At 43.3% G+C, this 24,239-nt stretch overlaps 1 protein-coding gene across 1 annotated transcript in view; it reads left to right on the top strand.

The window, feature by feature from the left end:
• The first annotated feature begins 329 nt into the window (after positions 1 to 329).
• pudp (pseudouridine 5'-phosphatase) overlaps positions 330 to 24,239 on the top strand; it is a 28,569-nt gene continuing 4,659 nt past the window's right edge. Inside the window, exons 1-3 of the mRNA XM_072657316.1 lie at positions 330 to 460; positions 1,437 to 1,655; positions 3,659 to 3,888. Coding sequence (XP_072513417.1) covers positions 406 to 460; positions 1,437 to 1,655; positions 3,659 to 3,888 — 504 coding nt within the window. The 5' untranslated portion in view covers positions 330 to 405. The remainder of the gene's footprint in view (positions 461 to 1,436; positions 1,656 to 3,658; positions 3,889 to 24,239) is intronic.

A 24,239-nucleotide genomic window follows, 5' to 3' on the forward strand; every position in this document is an offset into this window, starting at 1 on the left:
TCACATTAAAAAATAATAACCCGTATTATTTCTGGTCTTGTGTCTCTGTATTCGGAGCCATTCAGCTGCCGTTGACGCAAAACTACATTTCCCATGAAGCCCTGCGGAATGGTTGGCCAAGCATAACCTGCCACAAGTTCATAATTAGCTTAAAACAACTACTACAATGCGGATTTTTAAAAGCAGTTGTGGTTAATTGTTAGGTTTTGTGTTTATTGAAATATATCTGGTAACAAATCGATTGTAAAAACCCACCTTAAGTCACAGCGGATACGATTTCACTGTGAATTTTGTTTGTCCACCGCGTTGCCTGTAGCGAACTTCTTCGAGTCCAGCCGGTTTCTTTTCTCTCAGACATTCAGGAGGTCGCTGGTGTGACTCAAATAAGTGTCTTCTGGTGTAAACATGGTTCACAGACCAGTTACACATGTTCTTTTCGACATGGACGGGTTGTTGTTAGGTGAGTAGGAAGCGGTGGCTTGTTGTTGTGCTAGCTAGGACAGTTGAATTAGCGCTAGCAGATTCCAGCCCACCTTAGCTCAGGTCTTGCAGATGTGTGTGTCAGTTTTCCTCAAGAAGAAAAAATGAGATTTTAAAAACTACAGCTATACGTAATATGTCGTTATAACACCGTCATTACCTCCGTTTTCCATGATATTCTGAACTTCCCCTCGTTAGCTAGCTCTCTCCATTCATTTGACACTTGCTCCCAGTCCAGAGGTGGTGGCTAGAAGGTGCCTAGCTAGCTTAGTTACGTGTCCAAATATTTGTGGACACCCCTACTAATGAATGCATTCAGCTGCTTTAAGTTGAACCCATTGCTGAGACAGATGTGCAGATCCACACACACAGCTTGTCTAGTCCCTGTAGAGAAGTACTGCCAATAGAATAGGACTCTCTGGAGCAGATGAACAGGACCCTGTTGGCACCATGCCTCCTAATGCCAGGTGTGGGCTAGAGGGGTATAAAGCCCCCAGCAATGGGAGAACTGTGTTCTCTGGAATGATGGATGATGGGGCTCCATCCAGTACTTTTGGGACGAGTTTGGGGATTCATCCAACATCCTGACCTTACAAACGCGCTTGTTGCTGAATGCAATCAAATGCAGGATAAACTATTTTATACTCTTGATTTTGGAAACAATGAATGTCCCGATACTTTTGTCCTTATAGTGGATCTCTCATGCTGTAGCAGCTTTAGCAATTAATACAGATTTTAAAAGGTTAATAACAAGACAGAATGGAGCCATAACCTGCTTCGGCCCCTTTGCTTGATGCTGGATTTTCTAAGCAGTTTCATGAGTTGTTAAGATTGAGAACTAGCCACAATCTGTTGCCTCATTAGAGGTTTAGGCTCCATTGCTCACCTCTGTGCTGGATTCATGTTGCCCATCCTTTTCTCATGCTCTTGCTCCACTGCTTTGCTGTTTCTATCAGATACGGAGAGGCTGTACACGGTCTCCTTCCAGGAGATCTGTGACCGTTTTGGCAAGCTGTATACATGGGAGGTAAAGTCTTCGGTGATGGGTAAGAAGGCACTGGATGCAGCCAGGATTATCAGAGACTCTCTCGAGCTCCCCATGAGCCCCGAGGAGCTCCTGGAGGAGAGCCGAAAAATACAGGAGCGCCTTTTCCCCTCTGCTGCACTGATGCCAGGTAATAAGTGCGGAAGTAGGCTTGTTGGCCTCAGAAGTATGAAGGTTTTTGTTTGTTTGTTGGGACACTTTCTAAACAGCAGCATCTTAACATCTTAAATTTCATTTTTAAATTGTATCCGATTTTACACCCGTTTTATCCCCAGTTTGGGATGCAGCATGACTGGGATTCGAACCAGCAAGCCTCTGATCATAGTGACAGCGCTGGACCACTCTGGGCCCCTTAAATTTAGTTTTTAAACAAAATAAAATCAACATGACCTGAATTATCACTTACCCCAGATGCTAGGCTAACAATGCTAATAAAATGGACTTAAGCCCCAAATTTGGACGGGATTAGGTTTACATGGGGTGGATAATTAGTTCCTCTGTAATTTTAGTCCAGTTCTCATATCCTATGTTTGTCATTTGTACTGAATGCACACTACCACGCCAGATTCTTTGTTTAATGGACTTATGTAATAAGTAAAAATTTGGGAGAAGGACCACACCCAATTTCCTCATTTCCATTACTACGCCCTATGAGACCACCCCTTTCCACTTTCCTTCTCATGATGGAAATTCACACCCCACCACCACCACCCCTGCTCCTCTTACTATCCTGATAAGGGGGAGCGGTCTGGCTTGGGGTCCGGCTTAGGGTCCCATCAGCTCGAAGCCCCTCAGCACTCCAGCACAAATTTCTCCTGTTCCCCTTCCTTGTCTCAGCCAAGCGAGCATGGTCCGCATTTCGCAAACCTTCTTTAAAACAAGCCGTAAAAATAACCTCAGGTTTTTCATGCTTTTTCTCAAGAACCGAGGCGCTCCGGGAGACATTTCATTTCGTAGTGTATGGCACTGATACTTCGTTTTGTTCAAATCTATGGCAAACCTCAGTCAAGTCCAGAAGACCAACCAAAGGACTCCCCAGGGGAGCGACACTGCTGGCAGCTTTAGGCAAGTCATTGTTTAGCGTAGCCTGTAGCCTACATATGTCTTATGAACATGTAGCTGCTAATTTTCACACCAAAATTTCATTAGCGGATCAGAATATTGGGTATTGTCAGAATTTTTTTGGAGGTGGCGGCAGTGCGTAAAATTGGGTAGCTAGTCCCATCTCAGTCATTTATCTCAGAGATTTCGTATCACGTGCAAATCTGTCTTAATTACATTACAGAGATTACATTACTCCACCACCCCATGTATAACTAATCATGTCCAAATAGGACTTCAGACTGAGATCTCTGGACCCCCCCCCCCCCCCCCCCCCAAAAAAAAAAAGGCTAGATTAAAATGCATACTGATTTTTTTTTTTTTTTTTTTTTTTACTGACAGAAGTAGATGTGGTTCAGAACACGGTTATGGTATACAAATGAGCTTCTCTACATTGCTAAATGCTTGGGCAACTAATTTGAGTAACCACTCATACTAGTACACTTTTTAACTTGCAATATTTGGCATCAAGAGGTACAGTGCAAGCATGTCTTGACTGATTGACTGCATCTAGGGTAGGTAATAAATCATCTTAGTTTGTTTGTTTCACCAAATGATTATTTCAATTACCATAATTTGATAAAATATTTTTGAATATTGCTCAGCTCTATTAGGGTCCTCTAGCTTCGTTTTTTCATAATGCTTCCTTCTACACATTTGTTGATGGTTCGTTGTTGCTGAAAAGCCTATTCCAATCAGAGTGGTTGTTGTGTTTTGGGCAGGCACCCTGAGCTGAGCTTCTTTGACCTTTTTCCATCAGTCGCAAATATCTCAGCATCTCGTGGCGCTGAGCTTGTGATTAGTTAATGACTGTATACTGCATGGAGAGAGCAAAACTGTGACTCTTAAAAAGCCATCTTGACCAGAGCTCTGTATAATAAGACTTAGGTCAAGGAGCGCCACTAATTAGCGACTGTTTAAAAATGAGAGAGTAAATTCAGTGGCGTGCCATCTGTCTGTTCCCTAAAGTCAGCTTTAACAGTCTCTAATCTAACAAGCTTCATTCTAACTCTGTACTGTTTACATTTTCAGGTGTTGAGAAGCTCATCAGTCATCTCCATAAGCACAATATCCCCATCGCTGTGGCCACCAGCTCAGCCGGCCTAACTTTTGAGATGAAGACGAGCCGCCATAAAGATTTCTTCAGTCTCTTCAAGCACATTGTCCTCGGAGATGACTCGGAAGTGAAGGATGGGAAGCCCCAGCCGGATATCTTCCTGGTGTGTGCCGGCAGATTTGATCCTCCAGCTAATCCAGAACAGGTATACAAGTCATTACAACTATCGGGGGTGCTTGAGATCTCTTACAGGCTATGTTTATCTTTTTATCACACTGCTTTGCAGTACTATTGTGCTGTTCCAGAGTCATTACTTGTGCCCCAGTTCAGGGGCTGCATCCTTCGAAGGACGCAGTTTACGAAGACGTAGCCTTCGGAGTCTGTGTAGACCGCGAAGGTCGATCTGAAATGAGAGTCTGCTCCACGTGGATTTCCTGTGTGTTACAGCACCGCTGTTCCTGCCCTTACCGTTATGTCACGAAACATAGCTCCTGTCACCTAGCAGTCTTGGCGGCTGCGGTTGGCACGCAGTGAATCTTGGGATTTGTTGGCTGGCCAAGGGTCCACCTGTTGGCCATCCTTCATTATCACGTGTTTCTCAACCGCATGTTTCTTGGAGGAGTTTTCGAAATGGGACAGCCTAGTCACACTGCTGTGACGCAGTCGGTATTTAAATGCAGCCTCTGAAGGAAGCAGCCCCCCAAATTGGGACACAGCCATTATAAATAGAGACTGGGCACTAGTTGGAACATAGCTGTATGCTATGGAAAGTCCTGTGTTTTAAGCATGGAGCTTGTGATGCACAGCTCTGGACTTTCTATATAATATTCTAAACAGTGTACCCATTTTTCTACACATCTTAGTGATATGATATAAATACGTATACGTATTCAAGGCATCCGTCATGGCAGTTTATTATGCTAAGCAAGTTAATTAGGTCAAGAAATTTCCTGAGAAGTCATAATCCAATGAAAATCAACCCCTACTAACCAGCTTTACTGCTCACCACAGTTGTACAGAGTGGTTATCTCAACTACTGGAACCTTTCTTCTCAGTTCCAACCAGTCTGGCCATTCTCTGTTGACCCTTACTTATTAACAAGATGTGACAAGAACTGTCGCTCACTGGAGTAAACTTTAGAGACTGTTGTGCTATAAATCCCAGGAGGGCAACACATTCTTAAGGTACTCAAACCAGCCCATCTGACTCCAGCAATCATGCCCCGCAAAAAAATTACTGCGATCACATGTCTTCCTGCCGTTCTGATGGTTGGTGTGAACATGAAGCTGAAGCTGCTGACCCATATCTGCTTCATTTTATGCGTTCCACTGCTGCCACATGACCGGCTGTGTAGACACTTGCATGAATGAGTAGGTCTCCAGGTGTCTCTAATAAAGTGCCTGGTGAGAGTATGATTGATATTTATGATTTATGATTAATATAAATTAATTAATATATATTAGTATGATTAATTACTAACTGTTTAGAATGATTAAGTAGCCTGCAGATGTGGGGAACCTTAGAGCAGAAGAGAAAACGAAGCCAAGCAGAGCAGATTGGCAGAAAGAAATGATGGTCATGTTAATCTTTATGATGATGTTACTGCGGTACTACACAGAAATCATAGCATCCCATATTTGCACGGATAATGGACCAAGACATAGTCTTGTAAATTAGCGTGTCGCGCTTAGGGCATCATCACGTTTCTGCGTCGCAGTCTATTGTCTTACAGTGTTTCTTTCCATCCCTGATATCTACCAGCACCAGCATTCAGTCCGACAGACCGGATTTCATTCTGTTACTCCAGACCTTGATATTAGGCCTTCTTGTCATCGACCATACTCTCGCAGCCACGGTGCGTTTAGGCCGCTGCCGCCTTGGGTATGAACTGTTTTGGTGAGTTGTCCCTGCCTGTTAAGTGACTGAAGCTTCCGGAAAGGCCTAAGAAGGAAGGCAGTCAGCCAGGTGTTAAATAGTGCGGTTAGGAGCTGCGTTTCTCCTGATGAGATATGAAAGCGGTGCGGCAAGAGAGCGAGCGGCTCGACAGGGTATTCAGAGGAATAACGGATGACGCTGTGCCACTCGCCGGAGCCTTGACGTGACGTGGGTGCTCAAACAGACAGAAGAGTCTGGGGAGGGGAAGAGACAGAAAGGAAGGAGTCAGGACGTGCAGGTGAGGGAGGGAATGAAAGCGAGAGATAGCCAGAAGACAAAGTTTTGGGAGAGACAGGAAAGGGAACTGCATGTAGAATTGCCTCATTAACTCTTAAATGCATCGATTGTTCTGACAACCGTCCAAACAAACAGTTCAAGCATTTCTAATTAGTCTAATTCATTGCTAATTGCTATGATAATATAAAACATGAACATTACCAGTAACAAAATAATATAATTCAGAGGTAGAGCAAAAAAATATAGTAGAGCTGCCATGATACCAGAATTTTTATACAGTTTTGAGACGGATGGCAAATGATGCTACGACAGAAATGACAACTTCCCTGTTTGAATGCCATGGGCTGCTAAGCTAGACCCTTGTTAAGCATCGCTTTAGCATCTGATTTGTCCTGAACTTCCTTTAAAAATACTTTTTAGTCTAGATGTTTACTTAATGTTTAATGTTTTAATGTTTAGCTTAATAAATATGTATGTATGGATATCAAAAGTTGATTAGCAATAGAAGTCTTAACTTATTAAACCATTACAGATGAAAAAAAATGTATGTAATATATGTCCCCTATCTCGAGATCCAGTCCGGAGGTATTATCACTGCTTAGTTAACATTGGGTGAGTACCCAAAAAAGGTCCATCACCCAATCACCCAAGCAACCACAGCAACCAGTGTTCTCAATTGCCGACACTGACACTAATTTGCGAGTGTTCAAACACAATAAAAGGTGCAGCACCTGCAAAATGTGTCCTTCACATTTGACCCATCCATGGTGGTGAACACACACACACACACACACACACACTAGTGAACTAGGGCCAGTGAGCACACACACAGACCCGGAGCAGTGGGCAGTCAACTCAGAGCAGAGAGGGTGAAAGGCCTTGCTTAAGGGTCCAACAGTGGCAGCTTGCCGAGCCCAGGGTATCGAACCCACAACCCTGTCATCAACAGCCCAGAGCTGTAACCGCTGAGTCACCACTGCCCAATAATTAATTAGCTTAATCGATTAATCGTGACTGCCCTAATCAGAACACACTCGTCCTAGAAGTCAGCTCACTTGGCTGCTCGTGAAGCATCTGTACATCTGTTCCTGTGTTCATGTGCTCAGCACATGTTCAGCCACTGTGTGCTCTCTCACACACAATGCTAGTTTGCCAAGGTGCTTGGGAATTCAGGTGCGCTGCAGCAAGTCTGGAGAAAGTCTTGAGAGAGAGAGAGTGATAGAGAGAGAGAGAGAGAGAGAGAGAGAGAGAAAGAGAGAAAGAGAGTAAAAGCAAGAGGCTGGAAGACAGGGAAAGCTGGTCGCGTTCAGAGCTGACAGACGATGACAGAAGGGGGCCATTTGAGACAGAGAGACGGAGAGGGGACAGGAAAGGAAGACGTGCAGGAACACTTAGCATGATTCCTGTGCTAAAGCCTGTGCCGCTCCGCTGCATTCTTATTGCTCAATGAATTCTTTATCATTATTTATCTGGGCTTGGGGAAAACTTAGCTAGCACTATGCAGGAAGACTGGGGCTTTCTCTCCTTGCCTTTCTCTCTCTCTCCCTCTTGCTCTCGCTCTCGCTCCCCTTCCCTACCCGCCGTTAGCACTTTCCATTAGCTCTTTGCTGAATTACAAAATTATAAGCCAGTTAATTAATTTGTGCTTCTTTTATTTTTGTACTAGTTGGCATGTCCTTTGGGTGCAGTTAAGAATAGATAAAAATGATGCGCTAACCCATTTGCACCGTTAATAAGCTCCTCTTTTTTGCTGTGATTTGTGTTTACTTCTCTTTTTACGGTAATCTTAATTTCGGTGTCAGAACGCCGACACTTTGATGAATTGCCGTGTCGACAGCAGTAGTGGTATAAACCATCTGTGCGCACTTGACGAGTTGAGACCAGCTCTTTGAGGGCTTAAAGCCTGGCATAAAACCATTTAATTATTCACGCTCACTCCTCTGTTTTGAATTATTACCTACCTTTGAGTACAGACACTAGCCTGCTTCCTCCTGAAGGTGTGAGAGCAAGTGTTAAGGGTTTTCTCTTTTTTATTCTCTCTCTCTCTCTCTCTCTCTTTGCTGCTAGAACGACGGCTTAGCTATTTATTTCACAGACCGCCACAAAGCAAGCATGGGTTGCCCTGGAATACATTATGACCAAGGACTATGAATATATATAATATATTTTCTAGAAATGCATATAGATTTCCACAGTTGCCACTCTAAATGTGGATATTTCTTAATCTATAGCCATTTTCACACACAAACTCCATGTAGCATGTGGTTAAAACAAGTGATCTGTACAGCAAAGGCCATTTTATGCTGATAACTTGGCTTATGTACCCCCAAGGGGTTGAAACAGTCCTGCTGCATCGGTAACTTTCCTCAATTGATTTTAAAAGAGAGAGGATTTTGCCCTTTTTTACGTAGTGGTGGGCAGTGACCATATGTGTATTTTTACGGATGTTTTTTTTTTTTTTTTTTTTTTTTTTTACAATTTGGTACTGCCAATTAACCCACCACTTCATAGCTCCCCCAGTACTAGCAACTAGGACAGTTAGGACTCAAGGACACAAAGCTAGTCACTGCCTCTTCTCAAACTCACCGGGCAGCCGACACGCTCGGAGGGGAGCGCTGGGTCCCCAGCTCTGCCACACCAGCTAACAGATGCCTGTGCCAGCCAAGATCGCTTTAAGAGTGATGAGGGGAGAGGGCGCCATCTACCCACATAGTGAGAGTAGGCCAGTTTTGCTCTCTCAGACTCCAGCCTGTAAGGTAAAGCTGCATGGCTCGGGATTCGAACTTGCGACGTCCGGGACTAGACCGCTGAGCCACTCTGAGTCAGACACAACCTGATGAATATTGGCGCTCCTGTTGGCTGCTGCAGAGGTGTACCAAGCAGAGGAGCTTCTGGTCGGCTCTGTTCTCACCCTGCTACCTCATCACTAGGCTCCACCTCCGCATGCTCATTATCAGCCCCCTAACATACATCTTTCAAACATGTTGAGTGGGCGGGAGAGCTGCTGATATTGAGGCTGGATGTACTCTTTAAGTCTACCTACCTTCACCTTCTGCCTACATTTTGTCACTTCACGTGGGGAAAAACAGCCTACTTCAAAATGAAAGGTCAATTCGAAGACAATGGGGTGTTAAAACTCCAGGGATCTCTGAAACTAAATTCATTAATGGATCTCGTATCCTCTCCTTCCTGGTCAGGGTTGCAGTATGTGCAGTCTACCCTCTTCACATAAAGGTGCTTTAAATGGTTCTTTTAAGCAGTGCCCCAGCAGAACCACTTTTGGTTCCATTGCTTGTGATTGAAAGGGGTCAGGAGACTCTTTGAACCTTTAAAGGGTTCCTTACACATTACAAACATGTCTCTTTATAAGTCCAAAAGTAGTTCTATGGCAGAGGTCCCCAATAGGCTGAATGTGATACAGCCCCAATTGGCGCTGTCCAATCCGGACCTGGTTCTATAACCGATAAACTATTGAGAACTGTGTATATCTTAACCCTTTACTTTTCTAGCCTTTATGGTACAGGTTTAGCAGCCCATGAAATTTATTTGCATACAATTTATGATCGCATGTGACGTAAAAATATCACGTGATGCTACTCAGCCAATCAGATCTTTATTCTGAGCATTATTAGAGCATTATTCTGAACACTGCAACTCTGAGTAGAACAGTGGTTGGAGTAAAAGGGAGTCAGAGCAAAGTTGATTCACATGGCGTTCTCTAAAAAAAGAATAGTGAATCATGTGCAATGGTCTCAACACTGGGAGAGAGAAGACCAACTCACGCCTCCTCCAACATTTCCACAGCCAGCAATCGCCTTCTTTTCCATACTGCCAACGCGCTTGAAGGAAAGCACAGTGTACCCGGCTCTAATGCATCGGTCAGCAGACACCAGTGCTGGCCAACAAGACCAATTGTGCTCTCTCAGGGCCCCGGCTGCCAATGGCTAGCAGCATGACCAGGATTCAAACCAGCGATCCTCTGGTTATAGAAACGTAAATATGTCAGTTAATAACTCTTACTGTGCATGCTGCCGGCACCGAAAGTGGCACAGCAGTCAGAAGGCATTAGTTTTTGGTGAGGTAGCAGCGCTAAGCAGTAAGCTAGTGTGTGTCATGGGTGATGTGATGAAGTTTAGCTGTGCTCAACTCACTTAGTTAAAGAACGAGTCTCTTTGCTTATCTGTCTGTGTACAAGCTTACATGCAAAATATTGAAATGTGCCTGGTGCACTGGCATTTAGCATATAGCAGCTGTAAAGGAGGACCTACAGCAGGTTGCACTACAGCCTAGTGGCTCATGAAGAATTGTCGCGATTCCTGATTGTGGAAAACTTCTCGGAAAGTAAACTACTGTTAAAACTGCTGTTTTATGACTGACTGGACAAACCTTAAATTCCTGTTTCTGTTCTATAGGTCACGTATTACAAAACAACCCCAAGCCTGATGTTGCTCATGAATATCCAGTCCAACCCCCTTCTGTTCTGATTGTGCTTTGTTTTTTTGGGCAGCTGGATTGGCCGACAGCCAAGCACTGAAGATACAGTTTTTTCTGTACCTTCAGTGGCCCACAAACATACCGCTCCACTGGGAATTGTCCCAGTTCTCCCAATGGCCTGGTCGTCCTTGTCTTGCATCAAAATACTTGTCACAGAGCAGGTAACTGCTTGCGAAACTGGGGTTCTTTGATGGCCCTCTTCCATTGATGGATTGGGCAGAAGACACAAAGGTCAGTCAGGCTAGGGACAACTGGGTATTCAGTTGTGGCTTCCTCTGCATTTCTGTGATCATACCACGCCAGCTTTTCAGGTCCAGGCCTAGCCTTTGCCTGCGTGGTTTCAATAATACATGCAGGATCTCATCTTCAAAGAGCGCTTCGGATCAGAATTTCATCCTCGCCTCCATTATAGGCACTAAAATCTCGGACATGGTCAACGCACTGCTTGCACGCTTGAAAAAGGCCTGTTTTTCATTGTGCTTTATCTGTTCTGGATAATTTTTCGCCAAGATCTAAACCAGCATGTGTATGTGGAACATTTAACATTAGTATTGGCAAAGAGTGTGGACAGGGATCTCTGGCCTCCTTTTGCTCGGTGCATGGGAAGAAGTGTGGTGGGGCTGCTCCTGGAGAATACCAAGCAGCCTTTCTGTCCTGGGGCACGGAAGCACTGCCTCACAGGTGAGTAATGAATAGACTCCCGTTCATCCGTCTCCATTCTGACCAGAAGCTAGGGAACGGACCACCTTCTTCAAAGCGAGCAGGGCATTTTTCACTCCTCAGCCGGGGCAGAAAAGCCCTGGGGGGGAAGAGATCTTTACAAAAGGTGGGTTGAGTTCAGCCGTACAGCTTGGATTAATGAGACGAGAAAGAGCAGGAGTTCACGATCATACTTGAACATGGAGAAGAGCCGTGCTTTACTACTATCGCTCATAACCACGTCGAATAAAATTCCATCTTCATCCATCATAAACGCAGCGCAGTAATGTGAAGCAGTTCAGAGAGAGTCGGAAGTCATGTGTGAAAAGTAAAAGTCGCCCATTTCTTTTCCATGATTAACGAGTGGTGGCCTTTGTTTCAGGTGAAGTCGCATGTCGCCATGTGTGAGGAACCACATGAACAGTCAGAGTGGTCCCTGCCCAGAGGAATGGAGGTTTAACCTCCAGTTTAACCTCCATCCTAGACCTAAGCTGATTGACAGCTGTATTAAGTTGGACGATTTAAATCTTCTTTAAAGTGCACACATTTATAGCCCAGAGATCAATCATTTCTGGTCCTAGAGGCATGAATTTTAGCTGTGTTTTGGTGATTTCCAGTTCAAATACCCCATTCATTCAATCAATTAACAGTCAGTTGGTTAGATCAGCCCTTCAACTTAAAAACAATCTTAAGATAAACATGAAGCAGTTCATATAAATCAAACAGTCTCGTAAAGAAGTGTTTAAATATTCTGTTAAAGGCTCTGTATACGATCTTAATACAATACACTTCATGTAAAAGTCAGCTAATGTTTTCTCACAGCACTGAAAACATGTCCAGTGTTCATAATCAGCCCTGGCTCTGCAAATGGGAAACAAAGAAAGTGGCTCTGGTCGAGCCACACAACACTATTCTAACCAATCATCAACAGGAGCGTCCGTTTATGTGCACAGGACGGGGGAAGTGGAGGGGGCAAGGGAAAACTCTGTATCTGACACAGGCTATGTGGTAAACTACATGCATTGTCAAGGAGAGATGGCGTTTGGATGGTGGAGAGATCTCCAAATGTTGAAAGGGATGAGGAACTTCTGAATTTGGGGCGGAGCTTCTGAAGGAGCACTGAAGGGAGGGCTGTGTTTTTGCTGTTGAGTTCAAATATCAGCAGTAGTTCTACAGAATGGTATAGAGTGCCTTTAAGACACTTCATTCTTTTCTTATGTAGGCCATTTGTAATGCAGTCTTTTATGCAGCAAATTACAGCTTATCATAAATAACGGGAGGCGCATTTTTAATTCGAATTAAGTGTTCTTTCCATTCAGTTAAATATAAGAGGATAATATAAAAGGGATTAAAATGCGTTGAGTGAAAAAGGCACTTGAAGTGGTGGCGGAATAAATAGCCAACAGGTTATTGTATATTTTTTGAGAATACTTACTTTTTTAGCTTTGTTCTTAAGAGGAAAGTCTTTTCAGTCTTAAAGAGAATTCCCCATGCTTTCCAATATTCTTTTAGTTTTGACATAATTATGTCAAATGATGTGTATGATTTAAAAAAAAAATGTGTGTGTATGTATGTTATATATACATATCCGTTGTGGACAGCTTAGCTCGTTGTATCAGTCAGTTGGTTCATAGCTCACTGATGGGACCAGGTTTGGAAATAGTCTCCCAAGCCAGTGGAACACATGCTACCATGTCACTAACGTATTGGACTCATTACTCTGGAGAGAATGGTCTGCCACTTAAATCATATCTAGTTGATGATGGTCCTTAGATGGTCCTCTTCCATTGATGGATTGGGTAGAAGACACAAAGGTCCGTCCGTCTAGGGACAACTGGGAACTTCTTTTTTTTTTTTTCTCTCCTTTCTCTGCTTTCCTGTGATTGTACCACGGCAGCAGCTCCTGGACCTGGCTTACACTGCAACGTTTCAGGAGATCTGGTTCCTATCATCTGTGAGCAATTTCGCCTCAGTAAGTTTCTCTGCAACCAAGCCTTTTGGGTATCAGTATCGGTATGGTCAGATTTTGTTAACAACATCATATTAACAACATGATTATGCAGAAAATTTATATTTAAAAAATATCAGTGGAATAGACCTTTATCATGGTCACTGTGGCGTCACATCCGGCTCTGAATGTGGTTGGTGTGGGGCAACAGATAACACCACTACCTGCCAGTGAGCTACCACACCACGTGGGGTTCGATTCCTGGTCTGGGTGACTATGATGCGCTACACCAATAAGAGTCACTGGGCAAGACTCCTAATGCTACAATGGCCCCCCTCTGTAATATGAGTAACGTTGTAAGTTGCTCTGGATAAGAGCGTCAGCTAAATGCCACAAATGTAAATGTAAATGAATAGCAGCATCAGTTGATGCGTCTGGAAGTCCCTCCGACATGGACGAAAGGCTTCAGACGTTTAAGCGTGGAACAGAGCTCAGCGGTGAAGACGCTCATTGTGGAAAGCAGCAGTGAGGGGTCTGTTTTTCAAAGGTTGTAATGAATTAATGAAGTAACGTTAATCTATAGAGTTTAGCCTTTTTAATCACAAACATGAGAAAATCGGCCAGAAGCCAGAAGGTAAATGATTTCCCTTCCCATGGATTTCATTCATGTTTTTGAAAACAATGTTATAATGATGCAAATGGCATTTTAATGGTATTTGAGAAATGTGAGCTGCAGACATTCTAGTCTTGTTTAAGTATTGCTTTATTTGTATTGACACAAGTTGCTTTGGCTTCAATCCAGTGAACATTAAGTTAAAGCAGTGAGATTGCTTACCCATTCAGTGCAGAGCCTAGAAAGACCTCGTCTGTCAGTGTGACCCCAGTGAGCAGCTTGTATGATCAGTTTAGCCATTAAAAATGAAGCTGGGCCTTTGACTGTGCAGTGCACGAGCACGTCTTCTGCAGTGTTATGTGGTCTGTTTCTTTCTGATACAGTGTTCTATCAAAAGTGCAAGTATATGTGCTTATGTGTAACTGTGTGTGTGTGTGTGTGTGTTTAGTTCGTTTATGTATTTGTGTTGCAGTCCAATCCCAATACAGGGATTTTCCTTATTTTGGCTTTACTGTTCAAATCCCCATTGAGCACTTTATCAAACCTCCAGCTTTGAGTGGGGAGTGTTTACAGAAAGAGCTGTAGAAGTTCAAAACCTTGAAAAGTGTGTGGGCAGCAAAACTCAAGTGTGTGTGTGTGTGTTGGTTAGTTAGTTTATTGAGGTGTTTTACAGTATTGATCATTCTCCTAGCCCCTTGTGAGTGAAAGGTCAACCAGGTGCTGGGAAATGAGATATGAAATTAGAGTTTGAGTCAGATTTGCTATCAGGGGGTTAGAACAGCTCCCCAGTCCTCATTATTTCCTCACTTTTACGTTTTTAAGCTCTTTTGATTCTCTGAAAATTGCGAAATGTCTTTTTAAAAGAAGAGTTCTTAAGCCCTCTTTTTCGAATGGAGTTTATCATCTAGCACAGAATGGCACAGTGAGCGCTTCTGTGTTTTCATCAATAAAGACAACAGATCTGCTGACCAAGCTTCTCTGAACGGTGTTCTTGGAAATGGAAGAATTCTCAGGAAAGGAGATTGTTCATTAATTCAACAGCTTTTCCTTGTTCGTGGACATTCCTCAAAGCTTTGAGGAGACACTCCAGCTTAAGTCTTGACTTCTTCAGCTGCCGCCAAGACGCAAGCCATGGTACAGTCCAACCGATTTGAAGTACTACTTGATAAATAGTTTCTCCTAGGCTTATGTGGGTGAACCAGGTGCTGGGAAATGAGATATGAAATTAGAGTTCGAGTCAGATTTACTATCAGGTAGCAAAAACAGCTCACCAGTCCTCATGATTTCCTCACTTTTCCTTTTCTAAGCTCTTGATTCTCTGGAAACATTAAAGTATTTCAAGCCCTCTTTTTGAATGGAGTTTATCATCCAGCACGGAAAGGCCCTGAAGACTGAATATGGTTTTATGCTTTCATCAATAAAGAGATCTGCTGACCAAGCTGACCAAGCTTCTCTGGATGGTGTTCTTGGAAAAATGGAGAATTTTCAGGAGGAAATGTGAATGTACAATTGGTCCACAAGAGTCTTCTTGTTCATGGAAGTTCCTACAAGCTTCAAAAATGACACACCAGCTTAAATCGTGACTTTTTCAGCTGCCGCCAAGACACAAGCCGTGGTACGGTCCATCCCATTACTACTACTTGCTAAGCTCTATGAGCTTGCTAATTCATAGAAGTTCCTGTAAGCTTCAAGAGGACACACCAGCTTCAATCTTGACTTCTTCAACCACCGTCATGGCACCAGCTATGGTACAGTCTACCCAATAAATGGCTTCTTCTAGCCCCATGTCAGTGAAAGGTAAACCAGATGTTGTGAAATGAGACGTTTGAGTCAAAAAAAATATTTATCAGGTGGGACAAACAGCAAATCAGTTTTTTTTTGTTTATTTCTAAGTATTTTAAGCCCATCCTTAGCCTGATTCCTTCAGGATCCCAGTGCTGAATGGAGTTTGTCATCTAGCAATGGCACAGAAGACTTAAAGTTGATTTACTGACCAAGTTGCTCTGAACAATGTGCTTGAAAAAGGGAAAATTCTTGGGAAATGTCAATGTACATTTAGCCAACAAGAGTTTTCTTGTTCATGGAAGTTCCTACGAGCTGGAAGAAAACACACCAGCTTAAATCTGGACGACTTCAATCAACGCCAAGACACAAGCTGTGGTACAGTCCATCCGCTTTGCAGAACTACTTGATGATAAATGGTTTCTTTGGCCAGTCATCATGTACTGGTCAGGCCAGTCCTTCCGAGGCTCTTTTCCAAACCCATCCGTTGGAGATTGCATTTGCGTCTGGGCGTGAGACCAGGGGAAATCGACCTACTCACCTCTGCCTGTCAAACTGCCTTCCCTATCCTCTTCCGTCTGAATGGCCAGTCTTCCATTGACCAGAGTGCTACTGATTTCCCCAGGTTTTGCAGGAGATGGCCATTAGAGAATGGAATTGAAGCCATGATGACCAGAGATTAGTCCGGATCTCATTTAGCTGCTGAGCGCATTATTATATATATATATTTTTTTGTCCCCTCCATACGATGGCCATCGACTCACATGTCAGAACTTTAATAAAGTGTGAGAAGTCATAGGCTTGTTCTTTTTCCTCTCTTTCTCTCTCTCTTTCCTTCCTGTAGCACAGATAATAAACCATTCCACTTCGCCCCATCTCTAGGCTGGCCCCCAGGCTCCCTGCTCGTTTGAAAGATGCAGCCTGCAATCTGTCATTGTCCTGAGAATAGCGTCAGCAGTCTTCTCTGCACGCATACACACACTTCGACAGAAATATACGGGAATGCACTTACACATGTCAAACATATACCGTTCCCACACTTACATTTGTGTATGTATTTTTCACTTGTCCTGAAAATAGCTTCAGCAGTCTCCTCCACTGTCACACACATATACGAACAGAAATAAATAAATATACACTCCTGTCAAACACCTGCAGTTCGCCCACTTTACATTCGTGTATACAGTATATTTCCCCCCTGGTCCTGAGAATGGCTTCATCGTCTCTAGATGCACACATGTAAACAAAGATAAAGACACATTATTCTGACACAATATATTGCACAGCAGTATATTGGATCTCATTCTCCGCAGTTAACCCTTCTGTGGCAATAAACACACACACACTCAAACACTAGTGAGCTGAGGGTAAGAATACACAATACGTGGCACCTCAATTGTAATTGTTGCCCCATCCGCCCCTAAATTTCTGCCAGTCCAGGAGATTGAACAGACAACCTTCTGATTCCAAGCCCCCAGTCGTAGTAGCTCATCATGAATGTACATTTAATGCACTCTACATTTGTGTAGAATTTTTCTTTGTCCTGATCGACTGTGTTTGGTCATAATGGCTGTAGATGTATGACTGCTAATGCTGCTAAAGGTCAGTTCACACCAAAGGACTTAGTTTATAGTCGTCCAAATGAAGAAACCGCTCAGTGGTAACCTGGGTTCCAGTTCACATTGATTATGCTAGATGCTAGGAGTTCTACATGTCCTGTTTTTTCTTCCTCCCACCCCCATTTGCCCTTGCATATCGACACGGTCACTTCAAAAACCTTAAATCTCCAAGATGAGAACTACACAGGAAAAGAAAATACCTTCTTACCCATCTTTCAATGAATAAAAAAGAAATACCTATTTTTCAATGGAAGTCAATGTAAAAGATTATATTCCAAGTCATTGGAATGTTAGTCCATCCATCACAAACTTGGTTATATGGCAAACAAATTGAGAGATAGTGTCCTATCTTAGCCCCAAGGCTCACACCCCATAAACTAGCCAGGACTAGCAGAGATCACCTTTTTCTTTCCTTCTTAAACCCTCTATAAAAGGAAAATCACTGTTTCATTCTAAAGCAAAATAACAGGGTGGTAAATAGACTTGTAAAAACACAGCATTTTTCACCCCGATCACAATCACATCCTTGCTGTTTTAGCATCTTAAAATACTCTTATAATACATTCTGTTGCACCGTAAAACCATAACACAGTGCAGTGTATTGATAGTGTTGGCCTAGTAGTCGCAAAGCGACACAGCTGCACTGTTCCAGCTGTGTCTGGAGGCTAACAGGTTCACATTTATTGTTGCATCCCATTTTAAACCTGCTATAAAACTGATTATTACAAAATGCAAGCAGTGTGGATTGGAGGCCGGGCCGCTCGTGCTTCACTTGCCTTGCCCTTACATGTTGCTGATGTGTCTTCACTTGGTGTGAATCTGTGGTATAAGGGTGCCACTGCAGTTGCGCTTGGTTTAACCTGCGGTCTTGAGCATGACTCTCAGACATCGTACCCAAACTCTTCCGCAGCTCCCTAAACATGACTGTGTGGTCTTTGCATTGCAACTTAAGCGTGAAGAAACACAGACTCGCGCTTGTACAAGTGGTTCCCGGAAGGTTTTCCGAGCTGCCGTCTCTTCCAGTGCTTGCTTTGTTCCGGTGCTATTCCAGGCGAAGAGTAATTAACAGATGTGAGGAGATCCAGCACTCTCCCTGTGACTGTCTTCACGTCAGACATGATTTCAATCAGTTTGACTGATGGGTTTATTATGATTGTTATTATTATTGTTATTATTATTATTTAACCTCTCACCAGAATTCAGACGTCTTCGTAAAGAATGTGTGTGTTTGTCTGTGCCTGTGAATGTATCCATCCCCCAGGGCTACATTATACACTGCTCTATATTAGGGCTTGTGCCATGTTTCATAGGCCTGCCTCCCTTCGCTGGCTGTGACAGGAAGAGGTGATTTTAATGAGATTTTTCCTCTGCCTGTCAGAACTCCTTCACTGTTCTGGGCTATTTTCATTTCCCTACGTGTGTGTGTGCACGAGCGAGGCTGTGTGTGTGTGTGTGTGTGTGTGTGTGTGTGTGTGTGTGTGTGTGTGTGTCATTTTGTGATCATGCCCCTGTATGCGAGATGCACGCGCATGTATACGTAGCTTTTTGCTTATGCCGCATGCGATGGAGCCGCGAGTCAGCGGCGTTGTGCTCTGGTCATCTGGCTCGTGACATTTTCCCAGAGCGCTGGACCGCAGATGGACTCCGATGTGTCAGGTCATGTCTGGATCATCATGTTGGGTCGTCAGCGGTTCACGCAGTAAAGGCACGTGTTTTAAATGTGTGTGTGTGTGTGTGTGTGTGTGTGTGTGTGTAGCCCAGTCTGAATATGCACAGATCAAGTGCTAAATGTCAGGATCGATGTGTGTCAAGACGCTTATTGTAATCGCCATCCCCTACCTTCGTCTTCCAAGCTCTTGGCCTGAGCTCAAATGACAAGTGGAGGCCATGCATCATTTGGCAGTGGAAACAGCCCATCGAGTTAGATTTTATCCAGTCTTGTGTTGTAAAGGTTTGAGGGACACAGGAATATCCCAGTGGTGTTGCGTCAATGGCTTTGTCCTTGTATGTGTCGAGACTGGTTTATCTCCTCCTTACCGGCGAGTTCCAGTAGTTTTACAGTGGTTTACAAAAGTTTGGAAATCTCTGGCTAAATGACCCATTTAGTTGATTTCTGAGGTTGTGGTGTTTTAGGAGTTGGTTCACCCACTCATTCTTGAGCAATGTGCCATTCCAAAAGCTTCAGCTTCCATTTTTTAAGGAGTTCAGGATGGATTTTGAGGCATGTTTTGGATCATTGTCTTGATCCAAAGTCAGACTTTTTTCAGCTTCAGTTTTTTGACTGACTGTCAAAGTTTCCTCCAGAGCTCCATTCCTCCATCTACCCTGCGCTGCCAAACAACTTTGTTTGGATAATCGATCTACCCTGTGCTTATCCTCAAATTCTGCTCCTTTTTCCTCCAAACATGGTTTTGGTGGTTGTGGCCAAAGAGTCCACTTCATTCGTCTACAGCACTTGTTTCCAGAATGTCTCTGGCTTGTCTTAATGTCGTTTTGCTAAATGTTATCAGGTCAGAGTTTCCTTCTGATGAAGGCCAAGCCACATTAAAAAGACTCATTTAAAGCAGATAGACGGGAGACAAATCCGATCACTCAGCCCACTTCAGGAGGTGGTCTCACATGCATTTGAGACATGTTATAGCAGTGTAAACAAATGAGGATCTCCAACACACATTTGACAACCAAAACCCTTCCCAGTACAACCGGAACTTCTCCCCATTCACAGCACTTGTTTTTTCATCACCATTGACTGCCGACGCTGTTGCCTTCCCTGAATCCCTGAAGAAATGCACAACGGCATGTGAAACGGCAGGTTGTGAGGCGTCAGCCATCTTTAGCACAGCACAGAAAGAGCTGAAGAGATTAAACTGGATGTCGTGTGATGATCAGATATGCATATTCCATCCGGATTTCAGCCTGAATAACCAGAGATGCATTTGACTACCAAGTGTAAATGCACGTGGTTATAATCTTATCAAGATACAATCCTGAAGTAACCAGGTGTTTTCTGAGTCACCTGAGTTTTTTATGAGTCACCTGACTTCTATAGTTCCCCGTAAATGGAGTTATGTAAGTGTTTAGGAGAAGGACCACGCACAAACTCCTCCCCTCCATTACTACGCACTATAAAACCGTTCCTCTCCCTTTTCGTTCTCGTGCGAAAAACTTGCACCCCACCACCACCCCTGCTCCTCCTGATCATCCAATTATACTCAACCTCTACCTGGCAGGGGGGAGGGGGGGTCTGGCTTCGGATTCCATCCGCTCTAAGCCCCCCTGAGAACTCCAGCCCAAATTTCTCGAGTTCTCCTTCCTTGCCTCAGCTAGCGTGGTCCGCACTCGCAAACTGCCCTTTTGGACAATGGAGCTTGCAGGCAGTAAAACACATCTCTGATATCTTCTCTTCTTATCTGTTATTTTTATTTCAGGGCCTCTTCCAGGTGTAAAGGAGAGCCTATGCTTGTAGATGTTAGCACAAGGTTGGAAAAAGTCCAAGAATTTATAAGCCCGGGAACTGTCATTAGCTGACCGTTCCAAATGACCATTCTTATTTTTCTTAACCTGGGTAACGGAGCAGTCATGATCTAATTAATAGTTATTAGCTAGTTAATTACTCAGATATAAAGTCACTGCAAAAGTAGTGACACTTCATGACTTTGATTCATGTATTCATTGGATCTGATTGATTTAAAATATAGATTAATAAAATGGTAATTTTACATAAATATACAATGCGAATATCAAGCTAGAGAAGTGAAGGCAGACAGATTTGTTTATAGTGTCCGAAATCAGCGCTGAATTGAGGTTATGTGACGGGGTGGTTAAAGAAGCTAAACGTTTCAGAGCTTTTTTGGCATATTATGAGAGACGTCATATGAGTGTATCTTAAGACCAAAGCTTAACTAGCGAGCACATGTTTAACTAGCGTTTTACATGCACTTCTTAGTCTTTGAAATGAGCACACTGAGCTGAAAAGTGGAACTAAAGCCGATGATTGCTGCCCGTCTTATGCCAAGCATTTCAATCCCACCGATGGGACCATACCAACCAGGGACCAGCCACGGCAAATCTCACTGGTGGGACCGTACTTGCTAAAGTATGTAATTTGTCAAGTGATGGCCACATTTCTGCATGTATAACTGCATCTGCGTACATTATCTGGCCAGCATGATTATCATGTTGGACTTGTAGGCCTTCATATGAATTGCCTGTTAAATGACTCCTGGCTTTCACAGCAGTTGTTATTCAATTTCCATAATGCATGCAATGATTTGTCCTTGATGACAAATTGGGTGTCCTTAACCAATAGTAGTCGCATTTGTCACCCCAGACAATAAAGCAAGCTGTTATTTTACGTTGATTGTTTTTTTGCTCATAACCCTTTGAAACAAGAATAGAAATGATGTTAAAAGTATAGATTCTAAACTATCAATTAATGACAAATTATGTCTGTAAGTAGAAGAGAAGGGATTTCACTAGGATTTGAGTTTGATAAAGTGTACAGTTTTTTTTTTATTGAATGTAAATGATATGTAAATTCAGTATTTTCTATGGAACCTAATTATGTAATAACATCAGTGTAGCACAGCGGAATTATTATATTATTATTATAATCATACTGGAAGAGATAGAGTAGAGTGCTTGTTAGGGTCTGCTGGTCTGAGCAGTCATTTGTCCTTAGATACCCTCCCAGTGCAGAAACAACACACACACACACACACACGTACATATTCTTTCAACCTCCCTCTATCTGCTGTTGGGTTGCTTCAGTCTGATGCGTTGATGCTCGCTCAGCCATTGTGTCTTGTGTCTACCCTCTCATTATACACAGTGACTGTCACTGAATAATCGCGCATGTGCTTTTGGATGTGCATGTGTGTGTGTGTGTGTGTGTGTGTGTGTTTGTGTGGAGACAAAGGTATGAAAAATCCGTCACAAGGTTTAGAACGCTGGCAGACTGAAGGAAAGTTCTAGCTCTGTAGGTGTAGCAGCAAAAATCCTAAGGATAGTGGCCCAAAAAGCTTTGCTAGTCAGTCCAGCACTGGAAACCTTAACCGCCAGGCTTGTTAGGGCTGCACAGTAGACATGCAGTGCATGATACATCTGTTGGAAATCAGGCAATATTAAGGCCAAGAACCGCAGTGAGAGTCACTCACCTGAGCTGAAATGACATTATTAACGATATTAAATGTAAGCAGTAAGGCTTTTTGTGTTTGTTTGACGATACATCTCTGCAGGGACTAGAAGAGTTGTGTGTGTGCATTTGCACATCTGTGTCAGCAGTGGGTGAGACTTAGCTGAATGCATTCATTGGAAGGGGTGTCCACAAACATTTGGACATATACAGTGTACAGGTGAAGGTTCATTGGTCCTAGATTAAACAGTTCTTGACACTCAGAAAGCTCTATGAAAAAACATGGTTCTGTGGTATCGCTCAAAGAACCACTTGAAGCACCTAACCTAACCTCAACCTAAAGCCTAAAACCTAAAACCTGCCCTGGTCCTAATCTTCCTACTGCAGCTTTTTTCAGTCTAACCTCTGCATCTGCACCTGTAGCATACAGTCATTTACTGTAGAACCTAGTAAAACCTAGTACCTGTTTACTTGAGACATCCTTATAATAGAAACCAATGGGTGAGTGCAGCTGCCCCCAGGCCCCTGTTAATAAGTGTGTTTTGAGTCAGCAGATTTTCTGTTCTGCTTCAGAATTAATAGTGGCATTTGGTTGTATACTACAGATGCTGCAGATTAGGTGGAAAACGCATTAGATGGATTATCTACTTAAGGCTCATTATCTAGTAACTAATATTAATTATTTAGGAACCTCTATCAAACTAATGTGTGAGAAATGCCATTTAATAAGAGCGACTAAGAGAAGACCAACCTTTAGAAAGTTTAATCACTGGGAAGGTTCAGACTGGGATCATCTTCTGCACCTTCAGTAGTACAGCATAATTTGCTGATTTACCTGCTTGATAAACAATAATGTCGCTGTTGGATCAAAACCTTTATACGCTTTATAGATGCACTATATTGACAAAAGTATTGGGACACCTGCTCATTCATTGATTCTCTGAAATCAAGGCTATTAAAAAAAGAGTTTATCCTGCCTTTGTTGGAGTAACTGTTTCTACTGTCCTGGGACGTCTTTCAATTAGATGTTGGAGCATTGCTGCGAGGTTTTAATTAGTTTCACTATCAGGAGCGTTAGTGAGGTTGGATAATCACCACCCTGCATCATATCAAAAGTATTGTATGGAGCACCATCCATCATTCCAGAGAACACAGTTCTTTCACTGCTCCACAGCTCAATGCTGGGGGGCTTTATACCCCTCTAGCCAACGTCTGGCATCAGGCATGGTGTCAATGGGTTTATGTGCTCCAGAGAGACTGACTCTATTGACAGTACTTTTCTACAGTGACTAGACAAGCTATGTGTGTGCAGCTGCACATCTGAGTCAGCAATGGGGAAACTTAAAATAGCTGAATAGCTGAATGCATTCATTAGAAGAGGTGTCCACAAACATTGGGCATATATAGTGTACAGGTGAAGGTTCATTAGTCCTAGATTAAACGGTTCTTCACGCTCACACATCTCTGTTACAAATATTTGAAGCACCTAACCTAACCTCAATCTAAAGCCTAAAACCTAATCCTGAGTTTTGGTCCTAATCTGTTGATAATCTATTAGGGACTAATTGTACTGTCCAGGTAGAGTGAGGTCCAAAACCTTGTTTTCTGATGCAAGGTTTTATTCCAACAGCAGTAAGTTGAATATTGAGCAGGGGAACACGCCAAACTGTGCCGGACTCGGACTGGACACAACTGCCCTGGATTGATATACTGGGGCCATGTCACTATATTAAACCGCTGTCCACTGTCAGGGCGTTTCTCCTCCAACTCAGTTGTCTCCAAAAGCCCTCGTTCACTGCCTTCGTCCGAGGCGCCTCTCTTAATTAGCGGTGTTTGTGTGAACGCTCCCTGTCTCTTTCCTTCTCAGCTGCCAGCGTGATTGACATGCAATCGGCGGCTGCCTCGTACCGAAGCCATGACTAATTACCAACTCTCTGGCATGAGTCGTCCCAGACCATCCCTAATCCGACGAGAATGATGCAGCTCCACTTCAAATGGCTGACAGTGACAAAGCCAATATTAGCCGCTACACTATGCGACGCTATGCTTTTGTGTCCCGGCCCCCTCTCCACCCTTCCCTTCTTCCGTTATCACA

Source organism: Salminus brasiliensis, chromosome 15 (genome assembly GCF_030463535.1).
Source record: "Salminus brasiliensis chromosome 15, fSalBra1.hap2, whole genome shotgun sequence".
NCBI lineage: Eukaryota > Metazoa > Chordata > Actinopteri > Characiformes > Bryconidae > Salminus > Salminus brasiliensis.